This window comes from Nestor notabilis, unplaced genomic scaffold (assembly GCF_000696875.1).
Source record: "Nestor notabilis isolate BGI_N333 unplaced genomic scaffold, ASM69687v1 scaffold3776, whole genome shotgun sequence".
Lineage (NCBI taxonomy): Eukaryota > Metazoa > Chordata > Aves > Psittaciformes > Psittacidae > Nestor > Nestor notabilis.
The window spans coordinates 21,252-41,892 of record NW_009931335.1 but is presented as its reverse complement, the minus strand read 5'-3'; the positions used below and the strand labels follow the sequence as shown (position 1 = coordinate 41,892).

Here is a 20,641-nt window from a genome sequence, read left to right as displayed (position 1 = left end):
AAGTTGTCCCATTTGGAGGGAGTAGGAACTCTAAAAGTAAGTCTGAGTTCTTCTGTGGTCAAATTAACCATATTTAGAGATCTAAATAGTCAGCTCTTAAAATAGCTTTTGTGCAGTCTCCTTCTTGTACAAATAATAAAAACCGTGAGGCTTTGCCGCACAGCAGACTCCAGGAGTACAGCTTCACCAGGGCAGGCTCAGCCAGCTGTAGTGGCAAGGAAACTTGTTGATGGAGAAGAAAACAAACGTATCTGCCGTAGTGCTCTGCCCTTTTCTGGCTTAGAAGACACCTCTGACAGAAATCCTCCTGTAGTTGGCAAAGTGTATAGCCAGTGTACACCCTGTATTTTGACTGTACTTGCAGTAAACCACTTCAAAACTAGCTGGTTTTAAGTGTTTTAGAGCTGTAACTTGTCTGTGCAAAAGGATTACATCCTTTATCCATATTTTCTAAGGAGCTTCAAATTTTTTGGGTTGCATCTCGCATGGAACCTATTTCCAGAACTGCAGTTCTGTTCCCTGTACAACTGAAGTCCCCTGTTACATCACTGGAAGAGACATTCACAGGTGTTTTTAGGCAAAATGCAGTGATTCTTCTGGAGAATCAAGTAGAAGATGACAAAGTAGTTGATAATTTTTGCCATCATTAAGAGAAACCTATGTGTACTTTACTAAGCATATTCATGTTTTTGAGGTGTTAACATCAATGCCGGTTACTGCTATATGGTATATAACTTTCTATATCTGTTGCAAGTGGGGCTATCTAAGTAGTTTTCAGATTATTTCTGAAACACTGCTAATTGACTTACTTTTGATCCATCTTAATTAGCCCAAAAGAATTGGACGATAGTCCTGTGTAAAAGGTTAAAAGAAAGTTGAATGATTTGTCCTGAATCCTTCCCATAGTGTCTTTTTAGCCATTAATCTATTTATTACCACATAAAACTCTGTCTTGAAATGTGTTATGGAACAGAAGGAGAATTTTAAGTGCTCTCTAATGCAGTGAATGCTCGAGAAGATGCTTCTTGTAATCACTCCTTAAAAGAAGAAGCTGAACTCGGGGAAATAAGACGTTTTTCTGAGAAGACACAGGTGTTTAAACCTCGTGCTCTTCTTGATGAACAAAATCAAGAACATAAGACTGATTACTCTTACATGGTTTCCACTCTTCCCTCTCCTCTAGCACTTGCTCTGAGATCACGTGTGCGCTTTGCTTCTGAAATGTTTATGGAAGATGATGACTACACCCCTGGTAACCCTTTTCATAGAATAAATCATGAAGCCAAGTGCCTGCCTGTGCTGCACGCTTTGTTGTAGGGGAGGTGCTTGTTGCCCTGGACAGAATAGTTTCCAATAGTGGAAAGCCTTTCTTTAATGAGAGCTCACTGAGGGGGAGATTCTGCCTTCTCCTGAAAAAAAAAGCCAGCCCTTTGTTGGTGCCGTGCTCCGGATTCTCGCTGGTGTGTTTTCTGGGTGTGGTGGCAAAGTTTCCCAAATTATTGGTTTCTCTGGTGCTGAGTAGGGACCTGCGGGCGGCATAGAGCCAAGGTAGCGACTTGAAGTGCAGCTTTAATGTAGGTTAGGTGACGTATTGCTTAAAGAGGTCAAAGCCTCCCCAGTTTCCTATTCTTGTGACAGTTCAGGCCCTCCAAATTTTCAATTGAAATTGTGATAGAGGTGGACACTAGAGATCCTAGCTGAACTGTCATCAGCGTCCAGTGTATTAGTGTTACAGCAGCGTGGTTTTACTTACTGGTTTATCTTCTCAATAGAAATTCAATGTTTTGAAGGCTTTTGCGAACAGATTGCACCTCCTGGAAGGTGAAATGACTGCCTTGTGCACAGTGACAGTGAATCCGGTTCACTGCTCATTCTCGAGTAAGCAATGTTTTCTTTATCAACTTCAGGCTATGTCCAAGGCTGGGAGTTCAGGCAGGGTCACAATTTTAATTGGAAAGTGATGAAACAGAAGTGCAAAGTCTGGGACTTTTTATGATGCCCTTTGTTGACTTGCATGATAATAAATGCAGGTGAATCTCAGTCTTATCTGTTGAGCATCTGTTGTAGGTTCCCTTTGATATCTCAGTGCTGACTGCAGGACATTTTCAACCTCGCCGAGGGAGCAGTAATGCTCTTACAAGGCCGAGGAGCAGTGCTGTAGTGTAAATGAAAACTGACATCTTCAAACTTAGTAAAACTTCTGGCAAGTGTTTCTGAGAAGGTTTTGAGTTCGCTGGTGTTCCAGAGGGAGGAGGAATGGCTTTGCTGCATCCTGCACTTTGGGCTGCTAGTAGTACAAAATCGGAGTTAAACAGTTCAAACCCTTGCAGTTCTGATTATTTGGTCTTGAAGTTTTGCAGATGTTTATAGCACAGTATAATAATCCCACTGACAGTCACTTACATATCTGGAAAAGCTTGCACTTCCATTACAGGACTTGTGGGTATGTCCATATGCTGGGTGATTTCGAGCAAAACCTTGTTACGGAGGCTTCAGGTATTGTCCTGTTGCGCAGTTTTGGTGGATGCATCCCACAGGCACGTCCACCTCTCCACTGAGAGCCAGTGGGCTTCAGGTGCTCTTCGCTCCCTTGAGTGTGTTCCTCTTGAATTTCTCGCCTTTGTGGCAGCCCTTAAATATTGGTCTGTCCGCCCCACATTTATGCTTTGGCCCTGGAGATTGTGGTTGGAAACAGTTGTTACTGTGCTTGGTGCTTCGATCCATGGAGCTCAGAGGTGTATTAAAAAGGAGAAGGTGGGATGGTGCTGCTGCATCAGTGTAGTATGGGAATAGCCATTGTTCCAGGCATGGGCAGTGCTGGAGTGGCATTTCCAGGAGATGTGTGGCCGTACTGGGTCCACCGAGCAAGTACTAATGTTGCTGTTCAAACTCTCCTGTTCCCAAAACTCATGAAGCTCTCTTGGTAAAGCATTCCCTGTTCCCGCTGGATCTCTGCAGGAGGAGCATATGCACTGACTGATAATACTGTTCCCAGGCACAAAAGATAATTGTAAGTACTGTTGTTGTTGAATGGTAGTCATGTTTCTAGTGTGGTGTTTGTTTTTTTAATTGAGAAAATTCATTTCTGTGCTCTCCATTTGTTGGTTATTTTGGTCAGAACTTCAGTATCAGCAGTATGCACTGAGCAGTTTCTTTTTGTGTATGAATACATGTGTATATGTGCATGTGTTACACATTTGCATGTATAAACATTTAGATATTGATAGGTCTTGGATTTGAAAAATTACTTATACTCCTAAACTGTTGTGGGTTTTAAGGCACAGGCCGAAGAGCTTGACTGGGGGTGGGAAAGAAAGATTGGTTAGAAACTTTGAGAGTTCCCTGATGGATTGGAGATGCCAAACAGCAACAGTGGTGCAGTTTGGGAGTTACGGCTCCTATAAGGGTGGTGTTATGGGTTCCTAATTAAATACAGTATTGAGTCAAAATTAGTATTGAACATCAACTTGAACCATGATTACTAATTTTTTTAAATTCGGGTTTGTCATTAGCATGTCAGTGTTATGAAGCAGAATGCCAACTAACAGCTTGGTGTTCTTCTTGTCAGGAGGATGTCGGATATAGGACTGGGTTTTGTGGCAGAGGTTCACGAAACACTGAAACCTACTGAGCTGTCAGAAGAGACTACGAGCACGTGTTGTTATCAAGGTCACTTAAAAGATGTTGGTTTTTGTATGTCAACTTAAACACGATTGTCTTTGGAACTTTGTGTATCAGGGATGTGTGCCAGCACTGGGAGCTGGGATTTGCTTGCCCTAGTCCTAGTAATGCAGGGATGGATGAGGAATGAGTTACATGTTGTGGGGTATAATTGGAGAGGGCAAGTATCTCTTTTTTGGTAATTAATATGTGAAACCCTAAGTGTCATACTTAAGGCATATTTAAGTGTCAGGGTGGAAGGGAGAATATGTTTTCGAGTTATTAACCTGAGAAGACGAGAGCTTACAAACTCAGCGTGGACAATGCCATGTAAAACATGGAGCTTGCTCTTACTGCCTTGTGTCTGTGAGATTTCAACACTTCTTATAGCCATTTGATGAAAATATAAACTGGGTGATTTTGTGCTTTTGCCAAATTACTATGGAAGTGTTGACAAAACAATCGGGGAAGTCATCACATTTTTCTGAAGTCACTCATAAGATTCTTTTCTTTTTAAATATAACTGCATGGCTTTTTACTTTATGTATTTTCCCTTATAGTAATCTGGGTTTGCTGTACATTAAGGTTTTTGAAGACTGTTTTAAACCTGATAATCAATGGAAAAATGTGTATCAAGCTGCATAATCTGCAAATTAGGGCTTGCTCAGAGTTCTTCTGGAGACGTTCTTTTTAGTTAGGGCCAGTAGTGGAAATACAAGACAGTGTATTAATACTTCAACTCATTTGTTTTTAAGAGTTATAAAGAAGAGCGCTTTTCCTTTGCTTGCTGTGTGAAGAGTTGTCTAATTAAGAGCCAATTTTGCTTGACCTGGTTGTGGTAACTCCTGGGAGTTACCACTTGAAGGGAAGAAGCAAAGTTTTGTCTTTCAGGGCTGTGTAGGGACCATTTGTCTGGCACTGGGATGTTCTGGAGTTGAGCATGAATGTGAGTGTGAAGGTCCGTAGGGCTCTACTGGGTACTAGGAATGAGAAACACCAGTGGAAGACACCTTGTGTCTGGGTACACAGTGATGGACCTGGCTGGGCTGTGGAATTTTTGTTTATTTGTTTTCCTCTAGAAGTGAGTATTAAGTTGCACTGGAAGGACTGAGGTTTTTCTTCTCAGCAGTATTTCAGTTTGTACTTCAGTTCACAGTGAAATGCGAGCTGTGGGGCTTCCTCGTGGTAGAGATGGAACCTGGAGGGATTTTTTGCTTGAGGTTGTGTCCTGGGTTCAGCTGTAACAGTTATTTTTCTCCATCCCAGTAGCTGGTGCAGTGCTGTGTTTTGGCTTTAGCCTGAGAACAACGCTGATAACACACCAATGTTTTTAGTTATTGCTAAGTAATGTTTACTCCAATCAAGGACTTTTCAGTCTCTCATGCTCTGCCAGTGAGGAGGGGCACCAGAAGCCGGGAGGAAGCAGAGACAGGACACCTGACCCAAACTGGCCAAAGGGGTATTCCATACCTCATGCCCAGTATATAAACTGGGGGGAGTTACCCAGAAGGCGCAGATCGCTGCTCGGGTCAGGCTGGGTATCGGTCAGCGGGTGGTGAGCAATTGTATTGTGCATCACTTGTGTTTATTGTTTTGTTTCCTTTCCCCTTTTTTTCATCCTTCTAGTAATCTCAATTGCTGTTTAAAAATCAGGTCCGTTTGTTCAAACTCTGAGCTTGAAATCTTGCTAATTTGTATTTATATGTGTCAAGCTGTGAGGCTCATTCCTTGTTCTTTGCGTCCTTTCAAAATCCATGCAAAAACGAATAAAAGGCCCCTGTGCGATAAAGTCTTTTAAAATCAATAAAATTCACTTGGAGCAGCAGCATGCAAATGGGGTCATCCCCTGCTTGCTGGAAACCCGGGATTTGTGTTACCTCCTGCCATTTGCATTTCTTGCATTTCCTTTAAGATGAGAGCAGTTGGCATAATCATAGAATCATATCATAGAATGGTTTTGGTTGGAAGGGACAAAGCTCATCTAGGTCCAGTCCCCTTCCACTACACCGGGTTGCTCAAAGCCCCATCTAGCCTGGAATCTGTATGGATGCCCTGGCATGCTTTGCCAGAAGCAAAATAGCTGCAAAAGCCTGAATGTGCTCAGCCTGTACTTCTGTCTGGCCTCACATTTAGTGTAGCTCGAATTTAGTGTAGCCCAAATTTGTTGGGGTTTAGAAGACCTTCCAGTGAGTGAGTTTTGGCAGTAAGGAGGTAAATCCAGGCTCTACCAGCAACTCTTCTCCCTATATGTCACGCTGCAGAGTGTGGTGCCACCCAACATGGTCAAACAGGAGTGGCTTAACCATAGATCCCCATTAGCTGCTCAGGGGAACAGCATGATGGTGTTTCCTTTCAAAGTACCCATTTGCAGCACTACTGTAGTTAGTGTGTGCTGTACACTCATTTAATTCTCCTAATCTATTGCAGATTGGGTTATCTTTGTGGCAAAACATTGTTGTCTTGAGTAACTTGATGTGCTGGGAATGCAGGATTCGTGTTGGTACAAGCTGGGCTGAACACAGGATATAATGGGGTGCTTGGGCGTGTACTGGGGTGGTAGGTGAAATCCACACGGCTTAAAAATAAGGACAATCCAAAGGCTGAGCTTTCTAAAGGAGCCGCTGCAGGGCGGGGAGGGTGAGCAGACCTGGCGTGGGGCTTGCCCTGCCCTGCCCTGCCCTGCCCTGCACCGCAGGGGCCCAGGCTGGTAGGAACAGTGTGAGCTGGCACCCGAGCAGCTGGATATGAGGGCAAAAATAAGAGGAGCAAGTCCACTGCCAGCCTTTAAAGCCAGAAGGGCAGAGGATTGCTGCGTGCGCTGAGCAAGAAGTCCTGAGCCCTGCCCTTTCCCAGATACTGGATGTGCTGCAGCCATGGCTCTCCCAGGACAGAAATAGCATGGCGAGAGAGTTGCTCCATCAGTCTCTTCTTTTTCCCAGATCCCATCCTTTTTCCTCCCCCCGACCCCTTTCATTTCCCAGGATACTTTCCACCACCTCTCCTACTGTCTCCTGCCTCTTGTGGAGTTTTTTTCCCCTCCTTGCAGGAAATTCCTGGCTCCCATGGCTGAGGAAATAGTAGCGCTAGTTCTAGTCTGGGAAAACCTGACCCAAATCCACGTGTTCTAAGCTTAACATGAGGTTTTGAGTTGGTGCAGGGAGACATAATGCATGTCTGAGCACGGTGACGTTGGTGATGGCAGAGGCATGCAGTTGGAGCCAGCACGGGGTGTAAGATGGTGCGAGGATGAAGTGGGATGTGGCAGCAGGTTTCTGCACAGGGGTTGTATTGAGAGCTGAGGATGTCTTTAGTTTCCCACCAGCTGAGCACTCTGGGCACCACTTTGGCTAAACATCTCCTAGCCTTTAGCAGGAGGGGTGTCTCGGACAAGCAGCAGTTCATTGCACCAGAGCAAACCCTGGATCTCCTCATGCTCTCTAGCACTGAGGAATATGCAACTGCTCTGGTAGAAAAATGATTGCCAATGATTGGTGAAAGCCACTGATTTGTGTGAGATGACTCAAAACGCCCTTCATCCTGTGCTTTAGCTGATAAACTTCAGTGTTGAAATAAACTCCCTTTGCGGTTTGCAAAAGCTCTGCCCCCAGAAGCAATAGTGCAGATGGGGCAGCTGTTCCTGCATTCCCTGGATAGTTTCGAAGTGATTTCAGGCTCGTTTGGCTTTTGAGACTATTCGCATTTTTTTGTATCAGTAGATTTTAAATTGGCTGTTTTTTCTCATAAGCATCCCGTCAAATAGCAGGAGAGATCTGTCAATGTCGAACTCAGACAGCAGCATTTTCCAAAGAGGACTTGATGCAAATTTCAGTTCCTGTCAAGTCTGACAAACCTGAGAGAGCACAGGCTGGAAGTGGGTTTTGTAACTCCTGCTCTGAAGCGTCGCAGTATTAGTGTTTCCTGGCATTTAGAAACAGGTTCGAGAACAATTAATCAGAAGAACTTGCTCAACGTAGCCTCCAGTAATGGTGAGGGAGTATTTTCTTGGTGGAGTGTGTTGCCTTAAATTACAGGAGAGGTGTGGGGGGGTGTGCACATGTGGTTTTGGGAAGTACCCTGGGCTTGGTACCTTATAACGAGCATCCCTCGCTCCCAACAGAAATCAAAAGAAACTGTGATGATTTGGAAACTTTCTGAAAACGGCTTTCAAGTTTGGTCTCCCAGAACAGACCACTGTGTGTGTGCCTTTGTAGAGTTACTTGATCTGATGTTTTCTCTGTGCTGTAATATATTAGATATGGAGCATTTTTTAAAAGAAGGAACAAAAGAACCAGTTAATCTCCAGGACTTTTTCAGCCCAAGGTAATCCAGGCCTGTAGAGAGGCTATTTACATTGAATAAGTTCTCAGATCCAGTGAGCACCTCCCAAGTATGAGATTCCCCAGCAAATGGAGCCCAGCAAAAAGAAGTGTGACCAGCAGGTCGAAGGAGGTGATCCTGCCCCTCTGTTCTTGTGAGACCTCACTTGGAGTATTGTGTGCAGTTCTGGTGTCTTCAACCTAAGAAGGATGAGGAGCTGTAGGAGCAAGTCCAGAGGATGCCACAAAGATGTTCTGAGGGCTGGAGCACCTCTACTATGGAGACAGGCCGAGAGAGCTGGGCTTCTTCAGCCTGGAGAAGAGAAGGCTCTGGGGAGACCTTAGAGCAGCTTTTAGTGCCTAAAGGGGCTACAAGAAACCTGGAAAAGGGGCTTTTTACAAGAGCATGTAGTGACAGGACAAGAGGGAATGGCTTTAAACTGACAGAGGGGAGATGTAGATTGGATATAAGGGAAAAATTCTTCACTATGAGGGTGCTGAGGCGCTGGCACAGGTTGCCCAGAGAAGCTGTGGCTGCCCCATCCCTGGCAGTGTTCAAGGCCAGGTTGGACACAGGGGCTTGGAGCAACCTGGTCTAGTGGAAGGTGTCTAGGGTTGGAACTGGATGAGCTTTAAGGTCCCTTCTAACCCAAACCATTCTGTGATTCTCTATTGGACTTGAGTCTCAGAACAACTCCTGTATCTTCTGCTAAGGTAAATATTAATATCCGAGCTGCTGTAATAGCAGAAAAGTGTATCAGTACAAAATCATATCAACAGACTCCAAAGATCATAGTGCTTTTGACTTCAGATGAATGTATTTAAATGGGGATTTTTTTTGTTGTTGTTGTCTTTGAGTAACTCCTTCAGTCATAGCTCAGCTCTCCCCAACAGCAGCGGATGTAGCTGACTCATCAGAAAATCCAGTGCCCTCCATAGGTATAGGGTAAATTCCAAGCCCTTGTAATAGGAGGCGGGGGAAAAAATCAAGCAAAGCTTTTTTCTTTAGCTCTCTTGTTGTGTTGTCAGTTGGCATGGGTCGCAGCTCTGACTTCCAGCTGAGTCTTCTCTAGAAGCAGCAAATACAGTGTCCTGCTCTGAGCTTCAGAAAATACACTGCCTCTTACGTTTAAAGTATCAGACAGTTTGCTGGCCATCGTTCAAGAAAGATTTGAATGCAGTAAGTTTCCTGCAAGCCATCCTTGCACAACTGGTGGGCTGGAGCTGAGCTCGGGGCAGTCTTGTGTCATTAGATAAAGCCAGATGTCCCTCACCAGTTGCATCTTCTGATGCTGGTTACAGGAAGGACTGTGTGGTGTTTGTGGCCTTGGGGAAGTCTTCCTTTGGACTGACCAAACCGGTCTCTGCTGACTCTGTTTCTTAATACAGGGGAAAATCCTGGTTATAGATGCATTTTTCTTCGTTAGGTGTCTAAGAAAACAGCAGGCGAGTGGTGGGGCTGCCGTGTGGGGACCACACGGTTCCTGCAAGGGCTCCGCTTCCTCTTGCGCGGGAAGTGACATGGTGAATGTAAATCAGTGGTTTGATATCCTCAGGATGTTTACCCCGGTTTGTTCAATGTGTTCCTGTTAATTACTATCTTGCCGTTAATTAGTGCTGATTCCTGGTAGGATTTCAGGTCAGTTCCAGGATGTACATGAATGTTATTTAAGTGTAACACAAAATAATGATGCTAGCCCCTGTTTTTTGTGAAGTGCTCCGTGACTTACCTGTCCTCACCTCACCTGGAATATCCTCTGCCTCAGTGTTTGTATTCCTGTGTGTTACCTCCGTTTCCTAGAAGCACACATGGACCCCTTGGTTTAGCTGGCGGCTCCCCTAAAGCACCCACCTAGTCTAAGAATCATACTCGGGGTTTGCCTTAGACGTATAAAATCAACGTATTACCCAATAAATACAAGTTGGCAGTGACTTTTCTGATAACGTTGACCCTCACGATAGGCAATATTGCCCTCTACTGGTTAATTACTGCTTAAAGGATCCATATTTTCCCCTTTCATACAGCAGCACTTTGCTATGACGAGTTATTTTTCAGCCCCTCTTGGCAGATGCCAGGTTTTGGTTCTGATGCAGCTTTTTGAGGATGCTACAGCTCGTGTTCGATTTCTATTTTTTATTATTTTTTTTTTTTTCCCCCAGAAGCTCCTTTTAATTTCGGAGAACCTGATGCATCAGAACCCCAAACATTAATTACTGTTTTTAAATGTACTAGTAATACTAAATCCCTCATTTTCAGAATTAACCCTTAGAAATGCAACTTCCCCAAACTGGTTTTGCAAGTGAAATAGCTGAAGGTTTGTAATTAATACTTGCATTAATGGAATAAGAGCTTTTGATTGGCGCTGTAATCTAGATGCTGGTTCCAGCAGTCCCCAGTAATTGCCCCCTTCCTTGCCCCAGCTGGGGCAGCCACAGGATGAGCTGGATCCGGGCACTGAGCTGGCTTAAAAATAGGCTTGCAGAAAGAGCGTTATTTTTAACCCGGGTCAGTCCCATCCCCTGCCGGGGTTCACGGTGCGGCTGCCCAGGCGCTCACGTGGGAGTGCTGGCTTGGAGGGGCGGGAGAAGGAGGCAAGAGGGAGCTGTGGGGGGAACAGAGGGATGTTTAAAGCTGGAGCACCCCTGGAAGCTGCTTCTCAAGCAGATACTCCAGCTCTCAACTGGGCTATGTACGCCCCCTCCACACCAGCTGTTTCCAGGACAAACATCACTGCTGGCAAAGCTCCAGCAATGTTTAAGCTCTTTTTGGTAGTGATGCCCTGTGTGGCTGACCTTTCCCAGAGTAAATTCTTTTCAAGTCTCATATTTGCAATTGGTACAGCTGGTTTTGTTCAGTCTGGCTCAATACTTAAAGGGGGCTTATCAGAAAGATGGAGACAGGCTTTTTGGCAGGGCTTGTAGCTACAGAACAAGGAGTAACGTCTTTGAACTGAAGAGTAATGTCTGAACAGATTCACACTAGGTACAAGGAAGAAGTTCTTTACCGTGAGGGTGCTGAGACCCTGGCACAGGTTGCCCAGAGAAGCTGTGGCTGCCCCATCCCTGGCAGTGTTCAAAGTCAAGCTGGATGGAGCTCAGAGCAACCTGATGTAGTTGAAGATGTCTCTGCTTGTTCTAGGGGGGTTGGACTTGATGACTTACAAAGGTCCCTTCTAACCCAAACCATTCTGTGAATCTATGATTTAGCAGCAAAATGTGCTGCATGTGTAGTGGTGGGGAGCAGCTCTGCATCCCCCCAGGGCTCCACTGTAGGGTGAAGGACAGATGGCAGATGGCATGGGCAGCCCAGAAATAAGAAACAAATTATTCTTCTGGGGGAAAACTGGGTAGTTTTTGGTCTCGACAAAGTAAATGAAGTATTTGGCTTCAGTTGCCACTGTACTGTGTTTAGTGGCATGCAGATGCAGCCTCCCCAGTGTGCCAATGCTTTCACCCTAAATAACAGAGTAATGCTGATGGCAGCTTAAGGGGGAATTCTCTTGCAGTGTAACAGGTCAGCTCATCTTAGAAACATTCTAATCACAAATCCACTTAGAAGGAAAAGGCTGAAGACAAACTTCCAAAGGGATGCTGGTTCCCTGAGTCCAGTATTACGCTAGTGTTAGTATGTCTAATTGAGGTGCTTCTGCGATGCACACACACGAGCACATGCACAGAGCATTGAGAATGCCCACAGCACATTTCCCATTCCTGCATCTGCTTGCCAATATGAATTTTAAACACACATCAAGCAAGGCTTTGCCCGTCAGAAAGCCAGGCAGTTTGTGTTTCCACGGAAGGGGAGGCCTCTCCTATTTCTAAGTGCGCTATAATTTATTGGAAGGTAAACTCTCTTGACTGGTTTTTATATGTGCAACTGGTGTACTTTGGTTTCCAATGTTGTTTTTTGATTCCTGGCTTGTTATAGCCTTCATTTTCATAGAGCCAGTTTTATCAGACTGATACACGCCTCAGTGCTGTTTGTATAGCCTGTAAAATCCCACACCCTCTTACGGGAAATGACAGCAATTCTGTATCTGGTGTTTTCTGTGCATTCCCTTGCTCTCACTGCCTCTTGTAGCTGAAGTGCTGTGCTCCATGCAAGGGGAAAAAAGCTGTCCTGCCAGCCTGCTCCTCCTGCAAGGAGAACTGTGCACTGAGAGTTTTACACTGGTACAATGCAGGCAGGTGGTGTCTAAATGCACACATCCTCAGTGTTACCATCACTTGTGCTCTTCTGTTATTCGCTTGTGCCTTTGGAAGTGCAGGAGACTCCAGGGTAAAAAAGTGTTAGTGTTGGGGGAGGAATGGACATTTAATCACCTGGGAAAAAGGGTTCTCTGCAGAATACCCATGCACATCAGGTGCTCAAGCACACAGCGGAGCAATATGACGGATGTCTTGGAGTCCCCTTCTCCTGTGCCACAGTGCACTGTGAAATGACTTTTCAAACATACCTTGCCTCCTTTTCCTCATGCCCTCAGAAGCATCTCCCCATGTACAATTACAAGGTAAAAACAATGCAACCTGTTTTATTTGAAAGTGGTGGTGGTTTGGTGCACACAGCAAAGTGGGTATTACTGCTCTTGTTCCTTACAGCGTATGTGGTGCTTTTTCCATCTTCAAAGCATTTTCCAGCCATGAACTAAGAGCACACGCATAAGCTGAGAGCACACACCCCTCCCTAAGCAGCTGATGCTGGGCACATCCCAGGAAAAACTTCCAGAATGTGACACACCACTTTTGATGCAAATAGAATGATGCCGTATTTCATCAGCTCTATTAACAGTACTTAAGTAATTGAATTAATGAAACTTTAAAAAGCCTTTAAGAGATGAATGTGGTACACACCTCTCTTCTCACTTTTTTTTTGTTGTTTTTTACCCATTATTTTCTCTGTTGAATGTCTCTGGTTGGCTTTTTTATTTGTTGTCTTACTGTTTGCTTTTCAAAGTGTGGTTTTGCTGGGTTTTTTTGTGTTATGGTAGCTGATTTCTCTACTGCACAGCATGGGTACTGTTAGAGGCTGTGCAGCAAATGAAAGTGTCATCTGCACAACAGCATGAGTATGACAGGAGTAACTCATCTTTCATATTTTTGTAAATATTATGTTTTTATTTCCATTGCGTTCATTTGCCTTTGTTGTGCATGCTGGCCTTGCCCCCTGGACTGGGATTACCTCTTGCATCTTCAGTGCAATTCCGATCTTCATGTGGTTCTTCACACTTCTCTGCCATCCTTCCAGCTGTGGATATCCAACATCCAGCCCCTCTGAACCCAAGTTGACTTTGTTCTTCTCCCATCATCCCTATAGCCAGCTTGGGTATTTCTCCCTCCTTTCCCTATACCTTTTCCTTGAGGAGGGCCAACCCTTCCTAGGCAGACAGTCCAGGTGAGGTGGGATGAGATGACATGCTCTGCACAGGACAAAAGTATCATGCAAGGCCATGTGCTGTGCTCACTCACTTTGCCCTTGGGGGAAAAGGAGACAGTGGCCCCTGGGTTGTCATATCTAGCTGACATTTGGGTGGCTTCAGTGTGGTGAGAGGCCATTGATAGAGCTCCAGACTCCCCCCGATTGACATATAGACAGGACTATCATCTGTGAGCTAACCACAGTCAAGGCAGTAGTTTTGACATGCAATTTCCAGCCCAGTTTTGATGTTTTTCAGGCTAAACATAAGCATTTTGGGTGCAGCTCACTCTTCTTGCACTCTTTGCTTTTTCAGGTGAGGCAGATGAAGAAGCCTTTGCTGAGGAGTGCAGACGGAGAGGACAACATGCCCTACCTTTCCAGCCGACCAACCCTCGCATGCTGAAGTCTCACAAGCCTGCCGGTTCCCCCAGATATGCCTATCATTATAATAGCGATGATGTGGAAGAACAAGATAGAAGCCGGGTTACAAGCAGCTTGGAGTCCCCTTTTTATTTATCAGGTGTGCACAAGCATGTTGATGAGAAATGCACAGATAAGGACCCACCGGCTAGTCAAAAGCCAAAACCAAAAACTCAAGCAAAAGGTTTTTGCTGTGTGTTGACCTAATGTTAGCTCCCCGGTAGATAATAAACAGGAGCCTGTGTGCCCTCATCTTGCATTTAGCTCTGCTCTTAAATTTAGTCTAGATTCATAAATGCCCTGGGATATTCAAGGATCTGAGGCAAATATCTTTATGCTGCTGAAGTGCCTATGCTCTTTGTTCTTAAAAGTGAAGGCCTTTCAGAGACTAACTGATCACTATACTTTACACATTCATTTACTTAAATTGTGCTTGGCTTCTCTGTTGAAGGCAAAGTTCAGCAACTTGATATTATTTCTGGAAGCTGCAATTTTAGGCACCTAAATCCCAATAGAGAAGGCTGAGACCATTCAGGTGAATGCGGAAGCACGGCGAGTGTCCCAGTTATTTTTTGGAAGTAATTAGTCCTTTGATATATTCCCTGTCTGTAATGTTTTAGCAATATAGTCCAGAGGCTATCTGGGACAACAGAGTCCTCATAAGTACTTAATTTAATTTGAACCTGTGGTCAAAGATCATCCAGGACTGCCAGGACAGGTTTTTCTGAAACGTGAAGATGCCCTTCTGCTTTGATGCCCAAACCAAGGGCCTTTCTCAATAGTGCTGAATTAGGTGAAGTGCTGGGAAGTGCGAGCATATGAGGCTCCTGAGGGTAAACACAGTGCATGGAAAAACATGCAGTGTACCCCAAAATGTGTGCTCATGCACTCCCAGTGCTGTACCAACTTCTGCTGCATTTATGAGCCTTTAAATCTAGTGCTGCCTTCTATATGGAAGACCTACAGCTATCATGCGGGATGATAGCTTATAAAAATAGAGACATTTAGATAAATGTCTTCCTGATCAGTTGCTGGAAGTTTTGTCTCTTTAGGGATGGCCAAGTTGAATCTTTTATTTAAAAAAAGAAAAGAAAAAGTTTAAGATTCCTCTGCAGAAGCCTGAATGTAACCTCTGGGCTGATAGCCTGAAATCTCCCGTGCAAGGGTTTTAGATTTTGTCTCCTGTATCTGTAGGCAGCAAAACAAACCCTTGGCTCTGTATTTGGAGACTTGAGGTTCTCTGCAATCATAACAATACGTCATTATGCTTTCTAAAGAGCATCTGAGTTTGACATGCACCTTGCAAATTTTGGGGCAATTTTGAGGATTGCTGAGGACTTTTTGCTGTGAATCTATGATCTAAGATGCACAAGTTTGCAATTAAAACCCCTCTCTTCCTCCAGTAGGTTGTGAACTGCTGTAAAAGATTCAGGGTGAAAATTTGATTGCAGTAAGACTAAGATTTTACTGTTGCTTTAAATATTTTGCCTGCTGTTCCTCTGATGGACAGGGCTGCTGAAGGACTGGTCGAGTCAGTCATAAAACCCTACGTGAGTGTCTTAACCCCTCCCTGGGATATTCGTGCATGAGCCCTGGCCAGTAATGCCGTTCTCCTTCATGGGTGTTCACTTCTGCTGACTGCCTTGCCCAACAAGCAGGCTTCACCAGCTCAGCACTGTAATTACATAGACCACTTAGGTGCTCCCACTTGGCTTCTCATTGATCGCTGCAACAGCTGCTGTGCTTACACGGGCCAGCGCTGGGAAAGAATAGTATCTTTTGCTGCCTTGGTCCAAAGCCCACTCAATTCAGTGGAAAACAGTGTAGTTCAATGGCCTCAAAACAGGCACCATTCCACCTCAAATCTGACTGTTTTACTACCACTGGTGTGTGGCCTTTGGCAGTGAGACCGTGTGGCAGTTTTAGACATTGTCCCAGCTAGAGCACCTCAAGCAAATCCTCAGATGTTAATAGTTCACCTGCAGTGAAATGGTTTTCTTTTTGCAGCTCTAAGAGTGGGAATGTTTGAGTTTTAATTTGTAAGTGTGTAGCAAATTTAAATGAAGGAAAAGGGGATAGGTTTCATCTTGAATATGTGGTGGAATGCCTCTGGAAGGGGCTGTCTCTCTCTAGTGCCCAAAGAGAAAGGCTGGCCAACTTTAGACTGGCAACCAGTATCCAGAGATGAGATGAATCCTCTCCTTAGTCAGGATTTCCAGGCATTACAGCTGGTATTTAATAGAAAAATTAGTTTGATTCTTCATCTAACATTGATGCTTTGCATTTTAGTGGAAATTGCTCTGAGTTTCACACTGTTCCTGGTTCTATAAGGGACTTTTAGAATACAACTTTTCATGCTCTGAAGTCACTGCATATCTCAAAACAGTTCTATAGCTCAAAACAAGTCATTTTTTAGTAAGAATTCAGCTGCTGCAAGTAACATGCTTCCTGATAGTATGATGTATGGCTTACTGGTGGTACCCAAGCTGTGTCAAAGTGGTATTAATGCCAACAGAGACTGGGGGCTTGCAGCCATTAATAGCAGAGGTAGTGGTATCTACCCTTAAAAAAACTACTTCTTTGGGTTTGAGAGGTTTTTAGCAAGAATGGTTGATATGTTTAATTGTTAAAATACTGAAAAATACATGATATGAAAGATCATTATTTGGAAGATAATATTGCAAGGTTTTCTCTTCCTCTTGGATGGAATAGCTTGCATTAACCTAAAATTTACACCATTAATAATTCATTTTTGCTGCATTTTTATCCACTGGCATCTCTGAAGAAGAAACCGCTTTAAAAGAACTAGCTTAACTAATCTTGATCCTTTCCTGGCATGGATTCTTCTGCTGGAAAGTTGAGCTATTTGTAATTTATTTCATCTTAAATGCAGTCTCCTTTTTACCAGCATTCGCTTTCCTGAATTACTCTTTACTAACTAATAAAATCTATATGCTTGATTATCCAAACTAATTACTTTATAATTCCCTCACATACTTCTATTTGGGCATATAATGGAAAGAGAAAGGAAAGCAAAACCAGTTTTCTGTGGAAATCTAATGCGCAAAGAAAGCTGGAGGTGCGGATGGGAGGGAGTTCACTCTCCCTTTGTTTCACATCCCCTGGCTGTAGCTGCGAGTGATGGGACAGGGTAACAGCCATCTTCTTCCGTGGCAGAGGCTGGGAAGACTGTCTGTCTGCCTGTTTTTGAAGGCTGACTGGTTGTTCCTTGGCTTAGCCAGAGCTGCCTTCACATACGGTTTTTGGCTGCTAGTACAAGAGCATCCCATCACCCAGTTACTTCCCGTAGAAGGTAGCTGGGTTGCCCATGGAAGGGCTTCCAAGGCTGCATAGGCTTGCAAGCTTTTGCTTGCTATGTGGGAGTAAAACCTTGGACTCTATTCAGTAATAGTATCACCTTAATAGCAGGCAGGTAGGTTGTATCTGGCTTGGTATGTTCTTGTAGCAATTCTAGACAGAATTGGTATTGAAGATAGTATGGTGAGCAAGCATGAAGGAAGGCCCCAGTAAGTTGCTGAAGTTCTTCAGTCCCCCAATACATCAAAGTTGGAATTACATCACTGGGTTGGCCAGTGAAACTGGAGAACTCGCTCCTTGGATTTAACAGTGGGGATAATTAAATAGTGGAGCAGCATACCTAGACGGGGTGGGATGTTTTGTCACCTCAGGCCTGGATATAAAGGCAGGTTCTCTCTGTGTGATGCTCTGTGGCATGGGCCAGGAGCTATGGATGCGGGGAGAGAATTAGTAGGTCAAACTGCGGTGTGTTTTGGACAGTGGCTGGGGCCAAAAGGAGGGAATGTGAAAGTGTAAAGCTGTAATCGTAAATTGAGTCACACACATGAAATTATACTAGAGCTGTGATCTGGGATGAATTTTTATAATGGCATATGGAAGTATGGTCAGCCTGAGATAACAGATGGTGGCTGCAACACAGAAGTAAGCTAGCTGCCTTTGAAAGAACAACGTATTATTTTGACCAGAGAGATCTTTCTAAGAGCAGAGAATTGGAAAACACTACAGAACCCAACTTGTACGTGGCCCACTGCCCTGTTAAAGCTTTGTGCATGTTAGAGCTATGGCTGCTTTCTTGGTTTAAAGAAGGGCAAAAGACTGACCACAATCTTAGCAAATAGTAGATCTCAAAAACCATTTTCTCTGGGACTTGAGCAGAAAGCATGAATCCCTCCCACCCCAACCTCAGTGCTTCAGAGCCTGAAAGTGGAAAGCAGCTCCTCCAAAGTCTTCACCTTTGCAGGAGATTCATAAAAATCAGGCCAAGGCCTGTCTTACTGGTGGATGTGGGTCAAGAAGCTGCAATGCTGCCTGTTAATCATTGGTCATGACTGAACACCTTGTTTCTTTCTGCTGACTCCTGTGCTTTCCTATGCTGGCAGGAGGAAGGTGGAGCAGACCCATGGCTGCTCTCTGCATCCTGGTAGAGCAGGCAGATGTCAGGCAGAGCAGGAAGAAGTAGGATACCACCAATGGGTTGGGTAGGACACTTGTCCCTTTGGATCAATCACTCGATGTGCACACCTCCCTTGTAGTTGCCGCCCAAGAATGTGACAAGTTTCATAGTCGGTGACTGAACAAGCCTGTGACTTTGGGAGGTGCAGATGGCAGAGAAGCAGGAAAGTCAGAAGGAGTAAGATGCCAGAGGAAAGTCTATCTGGGACACAGCAGAGAGGCTTCTCAATTTGTTTTTGGTCCTTGCAGAGGGGTTGAGAATGTTGCTACTAAGCATTGTTGGAAGTTGGTTTCAGCCTTCAGCAGCTTTATGAAAGCTGGAATAGCTTCAGAGCTCTTTAGGCTCTTCTAGAAGTAGAAGAGAAGAGGATGAAATGGAAAGAGCAGATCAGCCAATGCTGTTTGTTTTAGACAAGAGTTGTCCTCATTGTAAATGAGGTGTAATTCCAAATGGCATGGATTCTTGCTTTATCCATCTCTGCTCCCAGCAGCTGACAAAACCAAGAGCATACTGAGTTAGGGTGGTATCTCTCTGCATTTGAGTGAATCTGTTTTCCCAATGTCAAAGCTTGGGAAAGCTTCCAGCAATCCATTCTCCCTCCCTACAATGCATTTCTAGAGTTAAGATTGCTAACAAATTGCTTTTAAGGGTGGGAATTTGAAAAGCCTTCTCCAAGGCCAGAACTGTTGTTTCTATGACCACTTCGTGATGCTGGCGACTCACCAGGACACAGATTCATTGCAAATTAAGTAGCAGGTTTTGTTCTCTCATGACTTTGGGGCTGGTCTTGTAACTAAGGCAGCTAAATGTGCTTTTAATGAGTGCTGGTTGAAGTATTCAAGTGAAATACGTGCCAAAGGGTTACATCTTTAGTGTGCAGTTTTATTTTTGTTAGGAGCTGCTTCACTTGTGGGGATCAGGTTTGTAGCTGTTATCACCCAGCATTGCATCACTGGAGCTGAAAGCCTGGCAAAGTTTGACCTATCCTTTCTTCCTAGGTGGGGGTAGAAAAGGAAATGGTTGAGAGTGAAATTATTTATCACAGCAGGCTCAGAAAAGACCTGGCAGTTTTCTCTTGAGGAATACTTTGTATTTGTGTGTTATCTCCTGCTTTGGCCAATCTGTTTCTGTGTGTCAGTGATAACACTTGAAAGATTTCCACTTTTCACCCTTATCATTCTGGTGGCTGGTAGGAGACCATGTTGTCAAATGCCTGAATATCTTCATATCACATTATTTTAACATTTGGGTTGTTCCATTTATAAGACAATGAATTATGTGGCATTCATTTCAAGCCATAATTTACATTGACTCACAGTATTTTTAAGGAAGAGTTGCTAGAATTGCTTTCAGAATCTCAAACATTTGAAGAAAACGGACTGTTGGGGAAAAAAAAGTATTGTGGTATTGTGATACAAATAGCAGTATCAGATGTAATCATGTCTGGATGTGGGAGCCTTTTAGAAATACTGACAGTGTTCTGAGAATGAAAAATGAGAAAATGATGAAGCTAATAACCTGTTAGGGTTTAATGTTACTTCCCCAAATATTAATGCTTCATAATTATTACATGAACTAGTTCTGATCAGCTGATATGATGCTGTTTTTCCCTCCAGTAAAAGGAAAAATCCTTTGAGTAACACCCTTCGATGACTGGTTCTCAGGAGTCAGCACGTCTCTTCCGCCTCAATTGGCCTCCGTGGGAAAGCAAAGAGATGCTTGAGCCCTTCTGGGATGTGTACCTTACAGCAATAAATTAAATGCCAAGGGATCCTGTTTTTGATGCTGTGTGAGTGACCAAGGGACTCACATTGAAGTAAACTTCATGGATGGAGTTTTCAATTAGGAGATGTTCATGCAGTGTCCCTGGGGCAGAACTGTAGCTCGGGAAGGTAGCAGGGTGCAGGGATAACAGTCATCTGCAATTCTGCAAAGCACTGCCGGTTTTTCTCTTCCTTAAATGATACAGCTGGTTCCCACTCTAACTTTGCTCAGGCTAATCACTCATGGCAGAATTTCTAAATAAATATCCTGCTGCTTGACTCAGACGATTGCAGAAGATGAAGTCATGCTAGAATGATAACCTAGGAACAGTTTCTCTGTGCTACAAAGGGGAGTGCATTTCCTTTAACTCACAAGCTTTTTGTAATGTCTCGAGTGATTTTTATCTCATGGTTCTCCCCAAGTCTTAAACCAAAGACCTGCAGTTCTGCTGTGGGCACAACACTAATTGCACTTGGGAGGAGCTCTGATTAGGAGCAAACTTCAGCCACAGTGTGGCTTCATACTCCCCTGACCTCCCACCACTTTCTTTTCCCATCTTAATTTTACTGTTGG

General features: G+C 44.2%; 1 protein-coding gene across 1 annotated transcript in view; it reads left to right on the top strand.

Annotated features, from left to right (window-relative positions):
• Nucleotides 1-20,641, top strand: part of DNAJB6 (DnaJ (Hsp40) homolog, subfamily B, member 6) — a 48,933-nt gene that overhangs the window by 27,098 nt on the left and 1,194 nt on the right. The window contains exon 8 of the mRNA XM_010015835.1: nt 13,706-13,892. Within this exon, the coding sequence (XP_010014137.1) occupies nt 13,706-13,892 (187 nt within the window). The remainder of the gene's footprint in view (nt 1-13,705; nt 13,893-20,641) is intronic.